Source organism: Oncorhynchus mykiss, chromosome 15 (genome assembly GCF_013265735.2).
Source record: "Oncorhynchus mykiss isolate Arlee chromosome 15, USDA_OmykA_1.1, whole genome shotgun sequence".
Lineage (NCBI taxonomy): Eukaryota > Metazoa > Chordata > Actinopteri > Salmoniformes > Salmonidae > Oncorhynchus > Oncorhynchus mykiss.
In genome coordinates, this window is record NC_048579.1 from 11,045,066 (window position 1) to 11,068,385 (window position 23,320).

The window sequence follows — 23,320 nt, forward strand, 5'->3', positions numbered from 1 at the left end:
TTTCGCTGGAACACCCAAGGTAAGTGTTAAATGATGTTTTTATTTATAATCACTAACCATAATAGTGCCTTAGGAACGTTTTGTTATGTTACAGTCTTATTCTAAAATGAATTAAGTAAACAAAAATCCTCTTCAATCTACTCACAATACCCCATAATGACATCACAATACCCCATAATGATATCACAATACCCCATAATGACATCACAATACCCCATAATGACATCACAATACCCCATAATTACATCACAATACCCCATAATGACATCACAATAACCCATAATGACATCACAATACCCCATAATGACATCACAATACCCCATAATGTCATCACAATACCCCATAATGACATCACAATACCCCATAATGTCATCACAATACCCCATAAAGACATCACAATACCCCATAATGTCATCACAATACCCCATAATGACATCACAATACCTCATAATGACATCACAATACCCCATAAAGAAAACAGGTGCATCCTGTTTCCATTGATCATCCTTGAGATGTTTCTACAACTTGATTGGAGTCCACCTGTGCTAAATTCAATTAATTGGACATGGTATGGAAAGGCACACACCTGTCTATATAAGGTCACACAGTTAAACATTACATGTCAGAGCAAAAACCAAGCCAAGAGGTCATCTGATTTGTCCACAGAGCTAAGAGACAGGATTGTGTCGAGGCACAGATTTGGGGAAGGGTACCAAAACATTTCTGCAGCATTGAAGGTCCCCAAGAGCACAGTGGCCTCCATCATTCTTAAATGGAAGAAGTTTAGAACCACCAATACTTTTCCTACAACTGGCCGCCCGGGTATACTGAGCAATCTGAGCAATCGGGGGAGAAGGGCCTTGGTCACTTCATTCAAAGACTCAATCATGGACAGTCTTACTGATTGGTGTGGCTGCTTTGTTTGATGTATTGTTGTCTTTTCCTTCTTGCCCTTTGTGCTGTTGTCTGTGCCCAATAATGTTTGTACCGTGTGTTGTGCTGCTACCATGTTGTGCTGCTGCTATGTTGTGTTGCCACCATGTTGTTGTCATGTGCTGCTACCATGCTATGTTATTGTGTTAGGTATCTCTTTGTGCAGTGTTGTGTTGTCCCAGCAGGAGGCCTTTTTCCCTTTGGTAGGCCGTCATTGTAAATAAGAATTGCCTAGTTAAATAAAGGTTCAATAAAAAGCTGGGAGAACTTTCCAGAAGGACATCCATCTCAGCAGTACTCCACCAATCAGGCCTTTATGGTAGAGTGGCCAGACGGAAGCCACTCCTCAGTAAACGACACATGACAGCCCACTTGGAGTTTGTCAAAAGGTACCTAAAGACTCTTAGACCAGGAGAAACAAGATGCTGAATGAAACCTTGATGAAACCAAGATTGAACTATTTGGCCTGAATGCCAAACGTCACGTCTGGAGGAACCTGGCACCATCCCTATGGTGAAACATGGTGGTGGCAGCATCATGATGTGTGGATGTTTTTCATTAGCATGGACTGGGAGTCTAGTCAGGATCGAGACAAAGATGAATGGAGCAATGTACAGAGAGCTCTTTAATGAAAACCTGCTCCAGAGCACACAAGACCTTAGACTGGGGGCGAAGGTTAGCTTCCTACAGGAGACGACCCTCAGCACACAGCCAAGACAACGACCCTCAGCACACAGCCAAGACAATGACCCTAAGCACACAGCCAAGACAACGACCCTCAGCACACAGCCAAGACAATGACCCTAAGCACACAGCCAAGACAACGACCCTCAGCACACAGCCAAGACATTGACCCTAAGCACACAGCCAAGACAACGACCCTCAGCACACAGCCAAGACAACGACCCTCAGCACACAGCCAAGACAACGACCCTCAGCACACAGCCAAGACAATGACCCTAAGCACACAGCCAAGACAACGACCCTCAGCACACAGCCCAGACAACAACCCTCAGCACACAGCCAAGACAACAACCATCAGCACACAGCCAAGACAATGACCCTAAGCACACAGCCAAGACAACGACCCTCAGCACACAGCCAAGACAATGACCCTAAGCACACAGCCAAGACAACGACCCTCAGCACACAGCCAAGACATTGACCCTAAGCACACAGCCAAGACAACGACCCTCAGCACACAGCCAAGACAACGACCCTCAGCACACAGCCAAGACAACGACCCTCAGCACACAGCCAAGACAATGACCCTAAGCACAAAGCCAAGACAACGACCCTCAGCACACAGCCCAGACAACGACCCTCAGCACACAGCCAAGACAACAACCATCAGCACACAGCCAAGACAATGACCCTAAGCACACAGCCAAGACAACGACTCTCAGCACACAGCCCAGACAACGACCCTCAGCACACAGCCAAGACAACGACCCTCAGCACACAGCCAGGACAATGACCCTAAGCACACAGCCAAGACAATGACCCTAAGCACACAGCCAAGACAACGACCCTCAGCACACAGCCCAGACAACGACCCTCAGCACACAGCCAAGACAACAACCATCAGCACACAGCCAAGACAATGACCCTAAGCACACAGCCAAGACAACGACCCTTAGCACACAGTCAAGACAATGACCCTAAGCACACAGCCAAGACAACAACCATCAGCACACAGCCAAGACAATGACCCTAAGCACACAGCCAAGACAACGACCCTCAGCACACAGCCAGGACAACGACCCTCAGCACACAGCCAAGACAACGACCCTCAGCACACAGCCCATATAACGACCCTCAGCACACAGCCAAGACAACGACCCTCAGCACACAGCCAAGACAACGACCCTCAGCACACAGCCAAGACAACGACCCTCAGCACACAGCCAAGACAATGACCCTCAGCACACAGCCAAGACAATGACCCTCAGCACACAGCCAAGACAACGACCTAAGCACACAGCCAAGACAACGACCCTAAGCACACAGCCAAGACAACGACCATAAGCACACAGCCAAGACAATGACCCTAAGCACACAGCCAAGGCAACAACCCTAAGCACACAGCCAAGACAACGACCCTAAGCACACAGCCAAGACAACGAATGAGCGGTTTCGGGACAAGTTTCTGAATGCCCTTGAGTTGCCCAGCCAGAGCCCGGACTTGAACTCGATCAAACAACTCTGGAGAGATCAGAAAATAGTTCCAACCATCCAACCTGACAGAGCTTGACAGGATCTGCAGAGAAGAATGGGAGAAACTCCCCAAATACAGGTGTGCCAAGCTTGTAGCGTCATACCCAAGAAGACTCGAGGCTGTAATCGCTGCCAAAGATGCTTCAACAAAGTACTGAGTAACGGGTCTGAATTCTTACGTAAATGTGATATTTCCGTTTTATTTCTGTTATATTTCTGTTTTATAAATTACAACACATTTCTAAAAACCTGTTTTTGCTTTGTCATTACGAGGTATTGTGTGTAGATTGATGAGTGGAATTAAAAAAAAAATCCATTTTAGAATAAGGCTGTCACCTAACAAAATGTGGAGAAAGTCAAGGCGTCTGAATGCCTTTTGAAGGCACTGTATATAAGGTTGTTGTTGTGTCACAACCTTTACCCAGACTAACCTATTGCCCATGTTTCCTGCTTCCTGTGCAGCGGATGGCCAGAAGGACATAGAGGATGAGCTGACCACAGGACTGGAGATGGTCGACTCCTGCATCAGATCCCTGCAGGTGTCTGGAATACTGGACCCTCACCAATTCAACACAGGAGAACGTACGGACAGCTCTTATTTCATTATGACAGGGTGTGTGTGTGTGTGTGTGTGTGTGTGTGTGTGTGTACTTGTGTATATGTGTGCATGCGTGCTTGTGTGTGTATACTTGTGTATGTGTGTCCATGCGTGTGTGTGTGTGTTTCATAGCTCCTACTCTTTATCAAATCACATTTGATTTCAATACAACCTTACTGTGAAATGTTTACTTCCAAGCCCTTAACCAACAAAGCAGTTCAAGAAATAGAGTTAAGAAAATATTCACCAAATAAACTAAAGTAAAAAAATGTATAAAAAGTAACACAATGAAGTAACAATAACGAGGCTGTATACAGGGGGTACCGGTTAGTCGAGGGAATTTGTACATGTAGGAAGGGTATCAGCAATGTAAAAACAAAGGGGGGGGGTCAATGTAAATAGTCCGGTGGCCATTTGATTAATTGTTCAGCAGTTTTGTGACTTGGGGGTAGAAGCTGTTGAGAAGCTTTTTGGTCCTGGACTTGGCGCTCCGGTACCGCTTCCCGTGCGGAAGCAGAGAGAACAGTCTATGACTTGGGTGACTGAAGTCTTTGACAATATTTCTGGCCTTCCTCTGACACCGCCTGGTATAGAGGCCCTGGATGGCAGGAAGCTTGGCCTCAGTGATGTACTGGGCTACTAACTTCTTTAGCAGTTGCCAAACCAGGCGGTGATGGAACCGATCAGGATGCTCTGGATGGTGCAGCTGTAGAACTTTTTGAGGATCTGGGGACCCATGGCAAATCTTTTCAGTCCCCTGAGGGGCAAAAGGTGTCAGATGTTACCGTCTGTTCCTGAATCTTGAAATGTTTTCACAATGACAGTCAGTCCACTGAGAGGAGAAGGGACCATTTGGTTGGAAAGAACAGAAACCCCGGTTTGGGTTTTCCTTTATCCGGCAACTTTGATATTATACAAAAAGCTCTTATACAGAACAAAAGATACAGACGTGTGTGTGTGTGTGTGTGTGTGCGTGTGTGCATGTGTGCGTGTGTGCGTGTGTGACATTCCCCCTCTCCCTGTGAACCAAAAAAAGTGACATGTGTTTAATAATTCATAGGAACCAGAATCTGGATTAAAATAAAAGTATTTTGTGAAGGAAAAGAGGAGATGGGTGGAGGAAAGGAGAGGAGATGAGGAGAGGAGAGGAGAGGAGAGGAGAGGAGAGGAGAGGAGAGGAGAGGAGAGGAGAGGAGAGGATGCTCTGAAACACCACTGCACATAGTTTTAATCCCACACTACAAAAACACAGAGGAACGATAGAAAAGAAAGGATAGAAACGATAGTCTTCTCGCTCATATTGATGTTGGTAGCAGAAGGGGATCAGGGATGAAGTGAAGGGATTCCCAGGCTTTCAGCAAAATGAGACAAAATGGAGGGTTAAACTTGTGTAGAGATGTAGCTAGCACTTCTAAAAAGAAGACGGTTGAACTGAAGAACAGAGAACCAAGTGTAGCCCTCCATGTTGAGTTCCCGAGATGGTAAAAAAGGCTGTAGTTTCCTGTTCAAGATTATGTAGAGAAATGTAAATCTCCTATTGTCCTACAAGCATCTCTGGGGATGCACACACTGCTTTCAACTAAATGTCAGAATACGTCAAAGTGGCTCAGTGTGTGTGTGGTGTGTGTCAGTGTGTATATGTGGTATATGTGTTTTGTCAGTGTGTGGTTGTGTGTGTGCTATACTCACATAAACAAAGTGAGAAAAAGAGAGGGAGAGGGAGGAGGGGAAGAGAGAGAGAGATAGATAGGGTAAGAGAGAGAGAGCGAGAGAGAGAGGGTAAGAGAGAGAGGGAGAGAGAGAGAGAGAGAGAGAGAGAGATGTAGAGAGAGAGAGAGGGTAAGAGAGAGAGAGAGAGAGAGAGAGAGAGAGAGAGGGAGAGAGAGAGGGTAAGAGAGAGAGAGATGTAGAAAGAGAAAGAGAGAGAGAGGGGGGAGAGAGAAGGAGAGAGAGAGGGAGAGAGGGAGAGGGAGAGAGAGAGAGGGGGAAGAGAGAGAGAGAGAGAGAGAGAGAGGGGGAAGAGAGAGAGAGGCGGGGAAGAGAGAGAGAGAGAGGGGGAAGAGAGAGAGAGAGAGAGAGAGAGGGGGAGAGAGAGAGAGAGAGAGAGGGGGGAAGAGAGAGAGAGAGAGAGGGGGGAAGAGAGAGAGAGAGAGAGAGAGAGAGAGAGGGGGGGAAGAGAGAGAGAGAGAGAGAGAGAGGGAGAGAGAGAGAGAGAGAGAGAGGGGTCAGAATATGGATAAGGGGATGGGGAGGATGAAAACTGAACACAGGCCCATTCATGTTGTTATAACTGGAAATGGAAGAAAGAAGACATGTTATTCTCGTGTGTGTGTGTCAAACATACTTCCAAAGTTGTGGCAAAATGGCTTAAGGACGACAAAGTGAAGGTATTGGAGTGGCCATCACAAAGCCCTGACCTTGTAGGCCTCCATGTGCGAGCATGGAGGCCTACAAACCTGACTCGGTTACACCAGCTCTGTCAGGAGGAATGGGCCAAAATTCACCCAACTTATTGTGGGAAGCTTGTTGAAGGTTACCCAAAACATTTGACCCAAGTTAAACAATTTAAAGGCAATGCTACCAAATACTAATTGAGTGTATGTAAACTTCTGACACACTGGGAATGTGATGAAAAAAACCCCCCAAAAAAACACCATGTCAATGATCTAACTGCCAGGTCAACGATCTAATTACCAAGTCAATGATCTATCTACAAGGTCAAATATCTAAGTGGCATTGACAAACCCAGATCCCTCACTGCCGACCTCTTTGTGTGATGAAGGACACAGCAGTTTTGTTCTCTCCTCTCCAAGAGATGCCTCTTTACCCGGCAGAGCTCCTCTCATTTGGAGTGTGTGTGTGTGTATTCCCTCTAGTCCAGGCAGATTGTTGCTCTCTAAGTGTGTTGTGTGGTGAAAGAAAGGCAATCACCTCTACCCAGAATGCTTAGCGTTCTGATGCTGATGGAGACTGATAGTATAAGCTTGCACTAGTGTGTGTGTGTGTGTGTGTGTGTGTGTGTGTGTGTTTAAACATGCCCCAGTTGAAAGTGACATCACTCCACACAGCCCAGATGATAAATTAAGATATTCTGAGACGCCAACGCATAAATGACATAAATATAGAGAGAAAAAGAGAGAGAGCTGTGATTAAAAAGATACATGCATTCTCACTAACTTTCCTAAGACCAGTTTCCAGTTTTTTCTCTCTCCTCAACTCCTCTCCTTCTCCACTCCTCTCATTTCTCCTTCTCCACTCCTCTCCCCATACTCTCCTCTCTCTCTCTTCTTCTCCTCTCCTCCTCCTCTCCTCTCCTCTTCGCTCTCTCCTCATCTCCTCTCCAACCCATTCTCTCCATTAATCTCTCTTCCTCTCCTCTCCTTCTCCTCCTGCTCTCCTTTCCCCTTCTCTCTTCCTCCGCTCCTCTATCTGAGCTCAACTTCTCTCCCCCTTCTCCTCTCCTCTCTCCTCCTCCGCGCCTTTCTCTATCTGAGCTCTCCTTCTTCTCCCCTCCTCTCTCCTCCTCCGCTACTCTCCTCTTCTCTATCTGAGCTCTCCTCCTCTCCTCTCTCCTTATCCCCTCCTCTCTACTCCGCTCCTCTCCTCTTTCTGAGCTCTCCATCTCTTCTTCTTCTCCTCCTCCGCCCTCTCCTCTATATGAGCTCTCCTTATCCTCTCCTTCTCTCCTCCTCCGCTCCTCTCCTCTATCTGAGATCTCCTTCTCATCTCTTCTCTCCTCCTCCTCTCCTCTCTCCTTCTCCCCTCCTTTCTCCTCCCCTTCTCCTCTCCTCTATCTGAGCTCTCCTGCTCTTCTCCTCTCAATTCAATTTCTATTCAAGGGGCTTTCTCCTCCTCTCCTCCTCCTCTCCTCTATCTGAGCTCTCCTTCTCCCCTCCTCCTTCTCGCCTCCTCCTCTCCTCTATCTGAGCTCTCCTTCTCCTCTCCTTCTCTCCTCTCTCCTTTTCCCCTCTTCCTTCCTTCTCCCCTCCTGTCTCCTCCTCCTCTCCTCTATCTGAGCTCTCCTTCTCTCCTCATCTCTCCTCTCCTCTCTCATTCTCTCCTCCTCTCTACTCCTCCCATCCTCTCTCCTTCTCCCCTCCTCTCTCATTCTCTGCTCCTCTCCTCTATCTGAGTTATCTTGTCTCCTCTCCTCTCCTCTCCTCTCCTCTACTTTATCTGAGCTCAACTTACATACACCTTCTGCCTTCTACTTTTTTCTACTTTACACTCCTCTTCTCTCCTTTTCTCCACCCCTTCTTCCTTTCTTCTTCGCTCCTTCTTTCATCCCTTCTTTCTCTTCTCTTCTTCTTCCCCTTCCACCCCCCCTACTTTTGCTCCTCTCCCTCTCCTGATTAATTATGTATTATTTTTCAAACTCACCAAGGGCTGAAACGCAGCACTGCCTGTTCTAAATAGCTGCATCTCTCTCTCTTCCTCTCTCTCTCTCTCTCTCTCTCTCTCTCTCTCTCTCTCTCACTGTCTCGCTGTCTCCCCCCCCCCCTCCCTTTCTTTCTCTGTCTCTCTCTCTCTCTCTCTCTCTCTCTCTCTTCCTCTCTCTCTCTCTCTCTCTCTCTCTCTCTCTTCCTCTCTCTCTTCCTCTCTCTCTCTCTCTCTCTCGCTGTCTCCCCTCCCTCCCTCCCTCCCTCCCTCCCTCCCTCCCTCCCTCCCTCGCTCCCTCCCTCCCTTTCTTTCTCTGTCTCTCTTTGGCTCCCCTCTCGTCTCTCTCGCTATCTCTTTCTCTCTCTTCAGGTCCCTCTCTACTTTCCCAGAGTTCTTTGCAGCTTAACTCCACCCCGGAGGCTTCACTCCAGTACTCCACCAGCTACCATAGCAACCAGACCCTCGCCCTTAGCGACAGCGCTGCAGCGGCAACGCCACAGCGCAGCGGACAAGTCGGTGGGGCCGTGCACAGCTACAACCAGGTAGGTCACCAAGACGATGAGGAAGATGGTGATGATGATGATGATGATGATGATGAAGGTGATTATTGTGATGAGTTTGTTCTTATAATGCTGTTAAATCATAGCTCCAAGACAAAGTTACCCTCATCTGGCTACCGGAAGGTTTTGAATATACAGTAGACGCCGAACAGTACCGATGAAATAAGTTGTGGCTCTGTGCCTCCTGATGCTGCATTCAGCTGGCTGTATATTCCCTACCCCCTCACTTCTCTGCTCTACTCTGCTCTTGACTGGGGGGCTGTACTGCACAGTATTGACTGTTTTGACCTTTTTCTGCTCACTAGCTTAACCTTGTGAAGGGTTCAAATAAAGGCAAGTTTTCCAAGTCAAAAGTCTTCCGCTAGCCGCTAGCCGCTTGCTCAGAAATCAGCTAAAGTCTGCTCTAACTTTCTCTCCGTTTTCTCCTTCCCTCCATATCTCTCTCTCTCTATTTCTCCTTCCCTCCATATCTCTCTCTTTATTTCTTCTTCCCTCCATATCTCTCTCTCTCTATTTCTCCTTCCCTCCATCTCTCTCTCTCTCTATTTCTCCTTCCCTCCGTATCTCTCTCTCTCTATTTCTCCTTCCCTCCATATCTCTCTCTCTCTCTCTATTTCTATTTCTCTTTCCCTCCATCTCGCTCACTCTCTCTCGCTCGCTCTCTCTCTATCTCTCCTTCCTTCCCTCCATCTCACTCTCTCTATTTCTCCTTCCCTCTAACTCTCTCTCTCTCTATTTCTATTTCTCTTTCCCTCCATCTCGCTCTCTCTCGCTCGCTCTCTCTCTCTCTCTCTCTCTCTCTCTATCTCTCCTTCCTTCCCTCCATCTCACTCTCTCACTATTTCTCATTCCCTCCACCTCTCTCTTTCTCTCTCTGTCTATTTCTTCCTCCTTCCTTCCCTCCATCTCTCTCTCTCTTTCTCCTCCCCTCTCTCTCTCTCTCTCTCTCTCTCTATCTCTCCTTCCTTCCTTCCCTCAACCTCTATCTCTCTCTATTTCTTCTTCCCTCCACCTCTCTCTCCCTCTCTCTCTCTCTGTCTACTTATCCTTCCCTCCATCTCTCTCCCTCTATTTCTCATGCACATCTCCGTCTCTCTATTTCTCATGCACATCTCCGTCTCTCTATTTCTCATGCACATCTCTCTCTATTTTTCATGCTCATCTCTCTCATGTGTGTGTATGTGTGTGTGTGCGCACCATCAAGTGTGGTCTATCCTGCCGCTAGTCACCCGGGCCTGTGTGTGTGTGTGTGTGTGTGTGTGTGTGTGTGGTGTGTGTGTGTCAGTGTAAATGGCTAGTGGAGAGGAAGAGGGAAAAGACAGATGCATATAGCACTGTCTAATTGATCTGCATGGAAGAGAGAGTAGAGCCATGGAGATACACTGTCTAATTGATCTGGGTGGAAGAGAGAGAGGAGCCGTGGAGATACACTGTCTAATTGATCTGGATGGAAGAGAGAGTAGAGCCGTGGAGATACACTGTCTAATTGATCTGGATGGAAGAGAGAGTAGAGCCGTGGAGATACACTGTCTAATTGATCTGGGTGGAAGAGAGAGAGGAGCCGTGGAGATACACTGTCTAATTGATCTGGATGGAAGAGAGAGTAGAGCCATGGAGATACACTGTCTAATTGATCTGGGTGGAAGAGAGAGAGGAGCCGTGGAGATACACTGTCTAATTGATCTGGATGGAAGAGAGAGTAGAGCCGTGGAGATACACTGTCTAATTGATCTGGATGGAAGAGAGAGAGGAGCCGTGGAGATACACTGTCTAATTGATCTGTCTAATTGCATGGGGAGCTGTGGGTTTGGTTTGTTATTTCTCTAATAATTTGTAAAAGGATGTGAATGTGTTTTAATCTCTTCACACTAATCAAGAGAAGTCATTGTCCTCTAGCATACAGAAGACATTTATCCCCTACGTTCATTTCCTCATAAGCTAGCTGAATGCAGGAGTACACACACATACAGGCACTCACCTACGCAGACGCACACATACACGCACACAAACATACATGCTATTTGCTACCAGCTGTAAAGCTTCATTACATCCTCCCTGCATTGAGGGGTTTTATTTTATCTTGTTTATGGTTATGAATAATGCATAGGGAAATATTTTGGAAATTTCATTTGAAAATGTCGCTAATTACTTGTCGAAAGGAAGTGGCAATTTATGTCAGGTTTGCATTGCACCAAATCCAGCTCACACACACACACAGACACACACACAGACACACAGACACAGACACATACACACACACACACACACAAACACACACACACACACACACACACACACACACACACACACACACACACACACACAGACACACAGACACGCACAACACAGACACACACACACACACACACACACACACAGACAGACACACACAGACACACACACACACACACACACACACACACACACACACACACACACAACATGAATGGGCCTGTGTTCAGTTTTCATCCTCCCCATCCCCTTATCCATATTCTGACCCCCCTCTCTCTCTCTCTCTTCCTCTCTCTCTCTCTCTCTCTCTCATCTCTGTCTCTTCTCTTCTCTCCTCTCTCTCTTGCTTCTCTCTCTCTCTCCTCTCTCTCTCTCTCTCTCTTCTCTCTTTCTCTCTCTCTCTCCTGTTATCTCTCTCGCTTCTCTCTCTCTCTGTTCTCTCTCTCTTCTCTTCTCTCTCTTTCTTCTCTCTCTTTATTCTCTCTCTTTCTTCTCTCTCTCTCTCTCTCTCTGTGTGTCTCGTTGGGTTCCAGTGATGTTTTGCCCTTTCTGTCAGGTTGATTTGGGAGATGTTCTGAGTACCTCTGGCTCTACTGTATTGTGTGTGTTTGTGTGACCAGGCCTGGATAGACTGATTATATTAGGCTACTGCCTCATATAGTACTGCTTCATATACACCATTTAGCAGACTCTCTTATACAGAGAGACTTACAGTAGAGAGTCATTTAGCAGACACTCTTATCCAGAGAGACATACAGTAGTGAGTCATTTAGCAGACACTCTTATCCAGAGAGACTTACAGTAAAGAGTCATTTAGCAGACGCTCTTATCCAGAGAGACTTACAGTATTGAGTCATTTAGCAGATGCTCTTATCCAGAAGGAATACATTAGAGATCTAGCACTTATAACAGACACTGTGAAACTCTATAGTTAAGATTGGAATATCTATTTATGCATCTCTCATAGCGTGTGTGTGTGTGTGTGTGTGTGTGTGTGTGTGTGTGTGTGTGTGCGTGTGCGCTTGTGCGCTTGTGCGCTTGTGGCTGGGCTGTGCTGGAGTGTGTGACTTTGAGTGTTTATATAAGCCACTGCATCAGATAGCTGTTCTCCTGCAGTGTATTTATACCACTATGGGCCTCCAGTTGAATATTTAATAAAGCATGCAGATGTTTCACCTGGAACAGAGGGATCAGGTTTAATCTGCACACACACTGCGTCATAGTATCTTCCTCCAGAAGGTTACAAGGTTACAGGTTTTCCAGAAATCCACTTAGAAGATTAGGTAGGAAACAAAGTAGGGAACAAACAGACAAAGTAGGGAGCAAACAGACAAAGTAGGGAACAAACAGACAAAGTAGGGAGCAAACAGATAAAGTAGGGAACAAACAGACAAAGTAAGGAACAAACAGACAAAGTAGGGAGCAAACAGACAAAGTAGGGAACAAACAGACAAAGTAGGGAGCAAACAGACAAAGTAGGGAGCAAACAGACAAAGTAGGGAACAAACAGACAAAGTAGGGAACAAACAGACAAAGTAGGGAGCAAACAGACAAAGTAGGGAGCAAACAGACAAAGTAGGGAACAAACAGACAAAGTAGGGAGCAAACAGACAAAGTAGGGAACAAACAGACAAAGTAGGGAGCAAACAGAGAAAACAGAATCCTCCAACTCGGATTTCTGGATTTCTGAGAATGTTTTGAATATTACCATAATTTTGCAACCCTTCTCCCTCTATAATGAAACCCAGACACAACAGCACCAAAATAGTGTTTTTGGTTTGAGACCCTACCCAGCAAACTCGGAACATTCCCAGAACATTAGATAAGATTACCATTAAGTTGTAGTTAGGGTTTTTATCTAATATTAGGATGATAACATCCCAAAAGCATTCAAAGAATGACAACAAAATTGTTGTTTTTGTTTTTAAATGTTTTAGATGAAATACCTATTGTAACATTCATCAAAATGTTGTGCTGGACATTTGATAATAATAACTTTCCCCCAAAACTCTCATTAGGTTTCCAAGTAATGTAATAACACAAAGTACCAGCAATGTTTTCCCAGCAAACTAACATTTGTTGTGTGAATGTTCCCAGAACATTTGTTAGGTTGTGGCAAATGTTCTCATAACACAAAAACGATCCAGTCGTGCTGATGATATATACAATGTTTTTATAAAATATTCACTTGATTTTACAACAACGTTCCCAGAACACATTTTGTCTGTTCTTTATAGTTTCTGGGAACATTGTGGGGATATGGCAAGAGATCGGCTCCCAAAACACTAAAACTGTCAAATTGTGCTGACATTGAGATAATGTTTGTATCAGGGTGCAAAAAACATTCCTTTGACGTTGCAAGAGTGTTGACAGAGCAGCCTTTCTGAGTTCATTAAAAGTTCCCAGAACATTTCCATTCATTTGTGGGAACAGTGTGGGTACATTACAAGAGAGAGTACGCTCATTTAGAAATATACATATACAATGATTACGTTAGGTTGCACAGAACATTCCCTTAATGTTGTAAAAATATTCTTGCGATATTCCAGAAGGTTGCACAGAACATTCCCTTAATGTTGTAAACATATTCTTGCCATATTCCAGAAGGTTGCACAGAACATTCCCACAATGTGGTGTAATGTTCCTCAATTTCCAAATAAGTACGTTACAATGACATTCATAACACATTCGTTTTGTCGAAGAAGGTTAAAAAGGAAGCATGAAACTCCCGATTGACCACACCGCCATGACTATATACTGAAAAAAGAAGACATACTGTGCATTCGGAAAGTATTCAGGCCCCTTGACTTTTTCCTCATTTTGTTACGTTACAGCCTTATTCTAAAATTGATTAAATAGTATTTTTCCCCTCATCAATCTACAAACAATACACCACAATGACAAAGAAAAAACTGGGTTTTAGAAATGTTTTGCAAATTTTGTTTAAAAAAACTACTGAAATATCACGTTTACATACTGTAGGTATTCAGAGCCTTTACTCAGTACTTTGTTGAAGCACCTTTGGCAGCGATTATAGCTTCAAGTCTTCTTGGGTATGATGCTACAAGCTTGGCACACCTGTATTTGGGGAGTTTCTCCCATCTTCTCTGCAGATCCTCTCAAGCTCTGTCAGGTTGGATGGTTGGAACTATTTTCTGATCCAGAGATGTTCGACCGGGTTCAAGTCCGGGCTCTGGCTGGGCCACTCAAGGACGTTCAGAGCCTTGTCCCGAAGCCACTCATGCGTTGTCTTGGCTGTGTGCTTAGGGTCATTCTCCTGTTGGAAGGTGAACCTTCGCCCCTCGATCCTGACTAGTCTCCCTGTCCCTACAGCCAAAAAACATCCCCACAGCATGATGCTGCCACCACCATGCTTCACTGTAGGAATAGTGCCTGGTTTCCTCTAGAAGTGGCGCTTGACATTCAGGCCAAAGAGTTTGATCTTGGTTTCATCAGACCGGAGAATCCAGTTTCTCAGGGTTTGTGAGTTTTTAGGTGCCTTTTATCAAACTCCAAGCGGGCTGTCGTGACTTTTACTGAGGAGTGGCTTCCGTCTGGCAACTCTACCATAAAGTCCTGATTGGCGGAGTGTTGCAGAGATGGTTGTCCTTCTGGAAGGTTCTCCCATCTCCACAGAGGAACTCTGGAGCTCTGTCAGAGTGACCATTAGGTTCTTTGTCACCTCCCTGACCAAGGCCCTTCTCACACGATTGCTCAGTTTGGCTTAGTGGCCAGCTCTGGGAATGAGCTGGTGTCTTGGTCTTGGTGGTTCCAAACTTCTTCCATTTAAGAATGATGGAGGCCACTGTGTTTTTGGGGACCTTCCCCAGATCTGTGCCTCGACACAATCCTGTCTCGGAGCTCTACGGACAATTCCTTGAACCTCATGGCTTGGTTTTTGCTCAGACATGCACTGTCAACTGTGGAACCTTATATAGACAGGTGTGTCCCTTTCCAAGTCAATCTCATAGCAAAGGGTCTGAATACTTATGCCAATTAGGTATTTCAAATGTTATATTTACAGAATTGTCTAAACCAGTTTTCGCTTCGTCATTATTGTGTATTTTGTGTAGATTGATGAGGATTTTTTTAAATCCATTTTTGAATAAGGCTCTAACAAAATGTGGGAAATGTAAGAGATCTTCCCTGGTGGTACATAGGATAAAAATCTGGCTTGGGTACCAGACATTGCAAGTTCAAACCACATGTGCAAATTGTAAATTTCTGAAGTGTGTACAATATGATCGTGTTTGTACGATTAAATGCTATTCAAATGAACTATTAATTAAATTAAAATGCTGTGTGTCTCTAGATTAGTTTCAAATGTGAATTGCCGTTAACTCAATAGAAATTGAATAGAAACATAAAGAGGATGTATTCCAATCTGCTTTCTTGTGCTTTATGAAGCTACACATTTAGAATGTTATTTACTTAATATTAAGTCAAACTTAAATATAACTTTTTCTTAAAGTTCCTGAAATGTTCTGTGGACCTACAAGACAAGGTAAAAATGTATATTGCAAGTTCACAGAACGTCTGTCCTCGGTTGCAACATTCACTACCAAGTTCCAAACAGACTCTGGAAACAATGTCAGCACATTAACTGTTTGTTGGGAGCTTCCTAAAAAAGTGTTTCGATGTCCGAGCAGCCGCACCCAAGCCTAAGATCACTATGCGCAATGCCAAGCGTCGGCTGGACTGGTGTAAAGCTCGCCGCCATTGGATTCTGGGGCAATGGAAACGCGTTCTCTGGAGAAATGAATCACGCTTCACCGTCTGGCAGTCGGACGGACAAATCTGGGTTTGGCGGATACCAGGAGAATGCTACCTGCCCCAATGCATAGTGCCAACTGCTAAGTTTGGTGGAGGAGGAATATTGGTCCGGGGCTGTTTTTCATGGTTTGGGCCCTTAGTTCCAGTGAAGGGAAGTGTTTACGCTACAGCATACAATGACTTTCTAGACAATTCTGTACAACAGATTTTTTGTGGCAACAGTTTGGGGAAGGTCCTTTCCTGTTTCAGCATGACAATGCCCCTGTGCAAGGTAAAGGGAAATCCATGCAAAAATGGTTTGTCGAGATCGGTGTGGAAGAACTGGCAGAGCCCTGATCTCAACCCCATCGAACACCTTTGGCATGAATTGGAACACTGACTGCGAGCCAGGCCTAGTCGGCCAACATCCGTGCCCAACCTCACTAAGTCCCTATAGCAATGTTCCAATATCTAGCGGAAAGCCTTCCCAGAAGAGTGGAGGCTGTTACAGCAGCACTGTAGTGTGTTTGATTGTCAGCACATCTGGACAGTTTTAGTGTTTTGGGAACCTATCTCTTGTAATATCCACACAATGTTCCCACAACCTAGAGAAACGTTCTGGGAACCTTTAAAGAACAGACAAAATGTGTTTTGGGAACGTTCTTGTAACATCAGTTGAATGGTTTTTTGCATCATAAAGAAACATTGTAGAATTATCCGAACAACTGTGTTATGGGAACATTTTTGTTTTTTTACGTCCACAAAACGTTCCCACAACCTCATGAAACCATTTGGGAACCTTTAAAGAACATGTTAAATGTGTTCTAGGAACGTTTTTGCAACATAAGGCAAATGTTTTATACAAACATTCCATAATCATCATTATGACTGGGCAGTTTTTGTGTTACGAAAACGTTTGCCGCGACCTAACGAATGTTCTGGGAACATTCACAGAACCAATTTTGGTTCGCTGGGTTTTCTGCTGAAGTAATGACTGCGGGTTTTAAAACGGCTTCATCCATTACTTCAGTGTCTGATGAATCAGTTATCATGGCCTTGTGTTAATGAGAGACACTGTAACCAAAGAGACATTGTAATCAGCAGACACGCGTTTGGCTTATTATAGAGGGAAAATACAGCCTGGAGCCAGGAGCTTTCTCAGGATGGAGTGTGCGTGTGTGTGTGTTTGTATCTGCACATTGTTAAATCGTGTGTTCACTGCCAGCGAGCCTCAGCATGGGGCGTGTGACTGTGTGTAGTTCACCTTTAGAGAAATATGCATGGTGACTGTCAGTTGCATGAGGTGAAGGAGCTGAGCTAGGTAGAAACATATGCTGTGCTACTGTCTCTGAGGATCTAGAGGAATACATTAGATAACCCTGCATTGAGTTGGGGTAGAGGCAGCTTCCTCACTGTGGCTTGGTGCAAAATGAATGACTTGATAGTGGACTTCAACTGGACAGGATATCAATCTGTTGCCATAAAAATACTGTTAGAGGTTATAGCTTCTATAAATCTGTCTCTTACCATATAGAGACTGTTAGAGGTTATAGCTTCTATAAATCTATCTGTTACCATATAAACACCTACAGAAGTGGAAGAAGTGTTAGGTGTAATTGTAATATCCTATCAACGTCGCCCCCCTCCCTCCCCCTCTCTCTCCTCTTTCCCGTCTCCCCCCTCCCTCCCCCTCTCTCTCCTCTCCTCTTTCCCGTCTACCCCCCCTCCCTCCCCCCTCTCTCCTCTCCTCTTTCCCGTCTCCCCCCCTCCCTCCCCCTCTCTCTCCTCTCCTCTTTCCCCCCTCCCCCGTCCCTCCCCCCTCTCTCCTCTCCCCCCTCCCCCACTCCCTCCCCCCTCTCTCCTCTCCTCTTTCCCGTCTCCCCCCTCCCCCCCTCTCCTCTTTCCCGTCTCCCCCCTCCCTCCCCCCCTCTCTCCTCTCCTCTCCCCCCCCCCTCCCCCTCTCTCTCCTCTCCTCTTTCCCGTCTCCCTCCCCCTCCCTCCCCCCCCTCTCCTGTCCTCTTTCCCCCCTCTCCCCCCCCTCCCTCCCCCTCTCTCTCCTCTCCTCTTTCCCGTCTCCCCCCCCCCCTCCCTCCCCCTCTCTCTTCTCTCCTCTTCCCCGTCTCCCCCACCCCCCCCTCTCCTCTCCTCTCCCCCCCCTCCTCCCTCCCTCCCTCCCCCTCTCTCTCCTCTCCTCTTTCCCGTCTCCCCCCTCCCTCCCCTCCCTCCCCCTCTCTCTCCTCTCCTCTCCCCCCTCCCCCCTCCCTCCCTCCCCCCTCTCTCCTCTCCTCTTTCCCGTCTCCCCCCTCCCCCCTCCCCCCTCTCTCCTCTCCTCTTTCCCGTCTCTCCCCTCCCCCCCCCCCCCCTCTCCTCTCCTCTTTCCCGTCTCCCCCCACCCTAGGTGACGTCTAGTCGTGCCGCTCAGCAGAGGCAGCAGGCAGGGGGAGGTAGTGGAGGAGACTCCTTCTCTCAGAGCCATGGCAGTGCCTTCCACCTACCAGATGCACAGCAGATCACTACTGGTATATATCTATATTATATACCTACAATGTGTACATAATATTGTACTGACCCGAATTTAAAGAGAGATCATGACATTCAAGAGACAAGGAACTACACACGACATCCAATCCTTTTAGCTTTTATTATAACTTATTGTATTCCTATAGAGTACATACCATTATACATAAAGCTAATGTATTGTGTTATTATACAGTACATACATTATACATAAAGAGAACTGAGACAGAGATAATGCCATAAAACATGCAAGGAACTGAACATGGCATCCAGTCCCTTCGGCTTTGTTGAGAAATTGCCCTTAGACACAGATCTAGAAGCAGCTTACCTTCCCCAAGTCCTAATGTTAACCATTAGAGAGGGAACATGCTAATCTTAACCATTAGAGAGGTAACATGCTAATCTTAACCATTGGAGAGGGAACATGCTAATCTTCACCATTAGAGAGGGAACATGCTCATCTTTACCATTAGAGAGGGAACATGCTAATCTTAACCATTGGAGAGGGAACATGCTAATCTTCACCATTAGAGAGGTAACATGCTAATCTTAACCATTGGAGAGGGAACATGCTAATCTTTACCATTAGAGAGGGAACATGCTAATCTTTACCATTAGAGAGGGAACATGCTAATCTTAATGATTGGAGAGGGAACATGCTAATCTTAACCATTAGAGAGGGAACATGCTAATCTTAACCATTAGAGAGGGAGCATGCTAATCTTAACCATTAGAGAGGGAACATGCTAATCTTAACCATTAGAGAGGGAACATGCTAATCTTAACCATTGGAGAGGGAACATGCCAATCTTAACCATTGGAGAGGGAACATGCTAATCTTAACCATTAGAGAGGGAACATGCTAATCTTAACCATTAGAGAGGGAACATGCTAATCTTAACCATTAGAGAGGGAACATGCTAATCTTAACCATTATAGAGGGAACATGCTAATCTTAACCATTAGAGAGGGAACATGCTAATCTTTACCATTAGAGAGGGAACATGCCTAACCGAGTTGTGCAGCCCTGTTTTAACCCCTGTTCCGTCTGATTCCAGGTCACTACTACCCGAGTTCCACCCTGCCCACCCAGCGTGTGAGTTCCCCTCTAACCGGAGGAGGAGGTGGAGGGTCTGGTTCTCCCAGCAAGCTCCAGCGCCTGGGTCCAGCCTCAGACACACCTGGCTATGCTACCACACAGCGCCTACCTTCTTCCTCCTCATCATCCTCACCCAACAAACAGTCCCCCGCCAACCGACTCGCCAAGCCTTACAGGTAGGGCCATGTCATTGGTTGGGTTGGAATGGGAGTGAATGTCATTGGTTGGTTTGGAAGGGGAGTGAATGTCATTGGTTGGTTTGGAAGGGGATTGAATGTCATTGGTTAGTTTGGAAGAAGAACAAAGTTATAATCTTACTGCAATTGTTATTCATTTCTCTGGATTTGAAAATGTCTAAAATAAAATAAAAATGGTTTACAATAACTTAACTTGTTGTTATGGTTACAGCACCTCTGTTTCCGTGACGACGACAGGAGGGTCTCCTCCGAACGCCATAGCATCCGTTGCCGGAGGAGGGGCTTGTGCGTCATCATCCCCCCTGCACCAGGTGTATATTGATACAAACAGTGCCTTCAGAAAGTCTTCATCATTTCAGAATTATTATTTTTTATTTTACCTTTATTTAACTAGGCAAGTCACTTAAGAACAAATTCTTATTTTCAATGACGGCCTAGGAACAGTGGGTTAACTGCCTGTTCAGGGGCAGAACGACAGCTCGGGGATTTGAACTTGCAACCTTCTGGTTACTAGTCCAACGCTCTAGGCTACCCTGCCACCCCAATTTGACCAGTAGTGTAGGTGAATTTCTCTCACCTACACTACCAGTCAAAGGTTTGGGGTCACTTTGAAATGTCCTTGTTTTTGAAAGGAAAGCTCATTTTTTGTCCATTAGAATAACATAGAATTGATCAGAAATATAGTGTAGACATTGTTAATGTTGTAAATGACTATTGTAGCTGGAAACATCTGATTTTAGTGTAATATTTCTATAGGCATACAGAGGCCCATTATCAGCATTCATCACTTCTGTGTTCCAAAAGCACGTTGTGTTAGCTAATCCAAGTTTGTCATTTTAAAAGGCTAATTGATCATTAGAAAACCCTTTTGCAAGTATGTTAGCACAGCTCAAAAATGTTGTTCTGAAATTGGCCTTCTTTAGACTAGTTGAGTATCTGGAGCATCAGCATTTGTATCTTCGATTACAGGCTCAAAATGGCCAGAATCAAAGAACATTCTTCTGAAACTCATCAGTTTATTCTTGTTCTGAGAAATGGCTATTCCATGCAAGAAATTGCCAAGAAACTGAAGATCTCGTACAACTCTGTGTACTACTCCCTTCACAGAACAGCGCAAACTGGCTCTAACCATAATAGAAAGAGGACTGGGAGGCCCCAAGTTCATTAGTGTCTAGTTTGAGAAACAAATGCCTCATAAGTCCTCAACTGTCAGCTTCATTAAATAGTACATTCAAATTACAAGTCTCAACGTCAACAGTGAATACGCTACTCTGGGATGCTGGTAGGCCAATGATGTGATCAAATTTTTTAATTGAATTAATGTTAAATTCAGGCTGTATCACAACAAAGTGTGGAACAAGTCAAGTGGTGTGAACACTTTCTGAAGGTATTACAGACGTGGATATTCATTGCAAAGATGGAAGTTCACATTATTCTTAAGTGACATTAGATAATCGTGGATGTTGTACACATGTGATTCCCTAGATGAGTTCGGGCATAGGGAGCTACGCTACTCTGTCTCCTAGGAGACTGGCTGCCCACCACGCCTCCGACCAGTACAAGATATCACACGATCTCTATGCTACTGCTACACTCCAGAGGCCCGGTAAGACTACACTCAACACTCACACACACACACACACACTCACACACACTCACACACACTCACACACTCACACACACTCACACACACACACACACACACACACACACACACACACACACACACACACACACACACACACACACACACACACTCACACACACACACACACACACACACACACACACACACACACACACACACACACACACTCACACACACACACACACACACACTCACACACACTCACACACTCACACACACTCACACACACACACACACACACACACACACACACACACACTCACACACACTCACACACACTCACACACACTCACACACACTCACACACACCCACACACACTCAGACACACACACACACACACACACACACACACACACACACTCACACACACACACACACACACACACACACACACACACACACACACACACACACACACACACACACACACACACACACTCACACACACTCACACACACTCACACACACCCACACACACCCACACACACTCAGACACACACACACACACACACCCACACACACTCACACACACTCACACACACTCAGACACACACTCACTCACACACACACTCACACACACACACTCAAAAACACTCTCACGCGCACGACACATCCCTCAAGGTGAATCCCTATATGAATGCAATGCAAGCACTGAATCGTTCCCTCTCTGCTGTTATTTACTCTTCTGTATTGAGGTAATTGGGTCCTTGGTCTATAGCTTGTCTTTAACATGTTATGTGGTCTGACTGTTGTCCTCAGTGTGAGGGAGTTGTTGATGAGGTGCATGGGGAGTGAGTAGCTCTGGTTTGTTCAGACAAAACTGTGGTTAGAAGCCAGACAACAAAGTTTAAGTTAAGCCTCTAACATCGATAGATCAATATATCCTCAAGTAGCTGCGAGAGATTGAGACACCTAGCTGGGAGAGAGTGATCTGTCTAGCTGGAAGAGAGTGAGCTGTCTAGCTGGGAGAGTGATCTGTCCAGCTGGGAGAGAGTGATCTGTCCAGCTGGGAGAGAGTGATCTGTCTAGCTGGGAGAGAGTGATCTGTCTAGCTGTGAGAGAGTGAGCTGTCTAGCTGGGAGAGAGTGAGCTGTCTAGCAGGGAGAGAGTGAGCTGTCTAGCTGGGAGAGAGTGAGCTGTCTAGCTGGGAGAGAGTGATCTGTCTAGCTGGGAGAGAGTGAGCTGTCTAGCTGGGAGAGAGTGAGCTGTCTAGCTGGGAGAGAGTGAGCGTTCAGTTATGTACAACAGCGATCCAATCATTTAAACAGACATGGCCACAAGAAACCTACAAGCCATGGCTTCCCTCAGCAGAAAAGACAAGGAACAACTTGGAGATGCAAACGAGAGCAATGAACAGCTAAATGATATCCAGGTAATCGTAGCTAAAATGCTCTCAATTTTCACCAAAGCAAACAAACTGTTACAATCTGTGATGAAAACAGTAGATTTGCTAAAAAAGTTAAGTAGTCTATTATGTTAGACGTGCACCAACAAAGCGTGCGCATGAGCAAACCTTTTGGAAACAAAGCTGCAAACTTTTGGAACATGAATTAGACAAGCAAGAAAATAGAATGAGATAAAACCACACTAGAATATTGTCCTTACCGGAAGACAAGGACAAAGGGGACCTTTCCAGCTACGTGGTCAAACTGATATCAGAGGAACTTGAAGTGGGTATATCACCAGAGGATCTGGAACGGTGCCATAGGATTGGGGTAAAACAGAAGAACGCTAAACACCTTTACCTGGGAATCTTCAAGATGTGGAACTATCAGACCAAAGCCAACATTCTGAAGGAACAGGGGGGGAAAGGAGATCAACATCCAAGGCCAGTCCAATCAATTCAGCCAGGACCTGTCTGATAGGCAGCGGGAGCCCCTTACTCTGAGAACAGGAAGAAGTAGGAAAAGGTGATAACCACATACGGCCACATACAGGATGCCAGCTCATCGTAAACTGAGACAATATTCTTCCCCCTCCCCCCAATAAAATCTATACGCTACTTTCCCCAAGTAATTCTTCTTCTATATGAAGTAACAATAGAAGTAACACTGATGCCAATGGGCCGAGTGGACATTGGAAAGACAGCATATATAACTGCTCTATGGATGTGTTGTGTGTAGGGCAGTTGTGGTGACCATATTACCACCACACCAGACTAGGGCTGTTACAGTGACCGTATTACC

General features: G+C 45.7%; 1 protein-coding gene across 1 annotated transcript in view; it reads left to right on the top strand.

Annotated features, from left to right (window-relative positions):
* The window catches only part of LOC110490911 (catenin delta-2-like), a 22,061-nt gene extending 163 nt beyond the window's left edge, over positions 1-21,898 (top strand). The window contains exons 1-8 of the mRNA XM_036945606.1: positions 1-19; positions 3,613-3,732; positions 8,498-8,670; positions 18,071-18,191; positions 19,248-19,464; positions 19,697-19,796; positions 20,971-21,091; positions 21,894-21,898. The exon at positions 1-19 is cut by the window's left edge and continues 163 nt beyond it. Coding sequence (XP_036801501.1) covers positions 1-19; positions 3,613-3,732; positions 8,498-8,670; positions 18,071-18,191; positions 19,248-19,464; positions 19,697-19,796; positions 20,971-21,091; positions 21,894-21,898 — 876 coding nt within the window. The remainder of the gene's footprint in view (positions 20-3,612; positions 3,733-8,497; positions 8,671-18,070; positions 18,192-19,247; positions 19,465-19,696; positions 19,797-20,970; positions 21,092-21,893) is intronic.
* Positions 21,899-23,320: the final 1,422 nt, after the last annotated feature.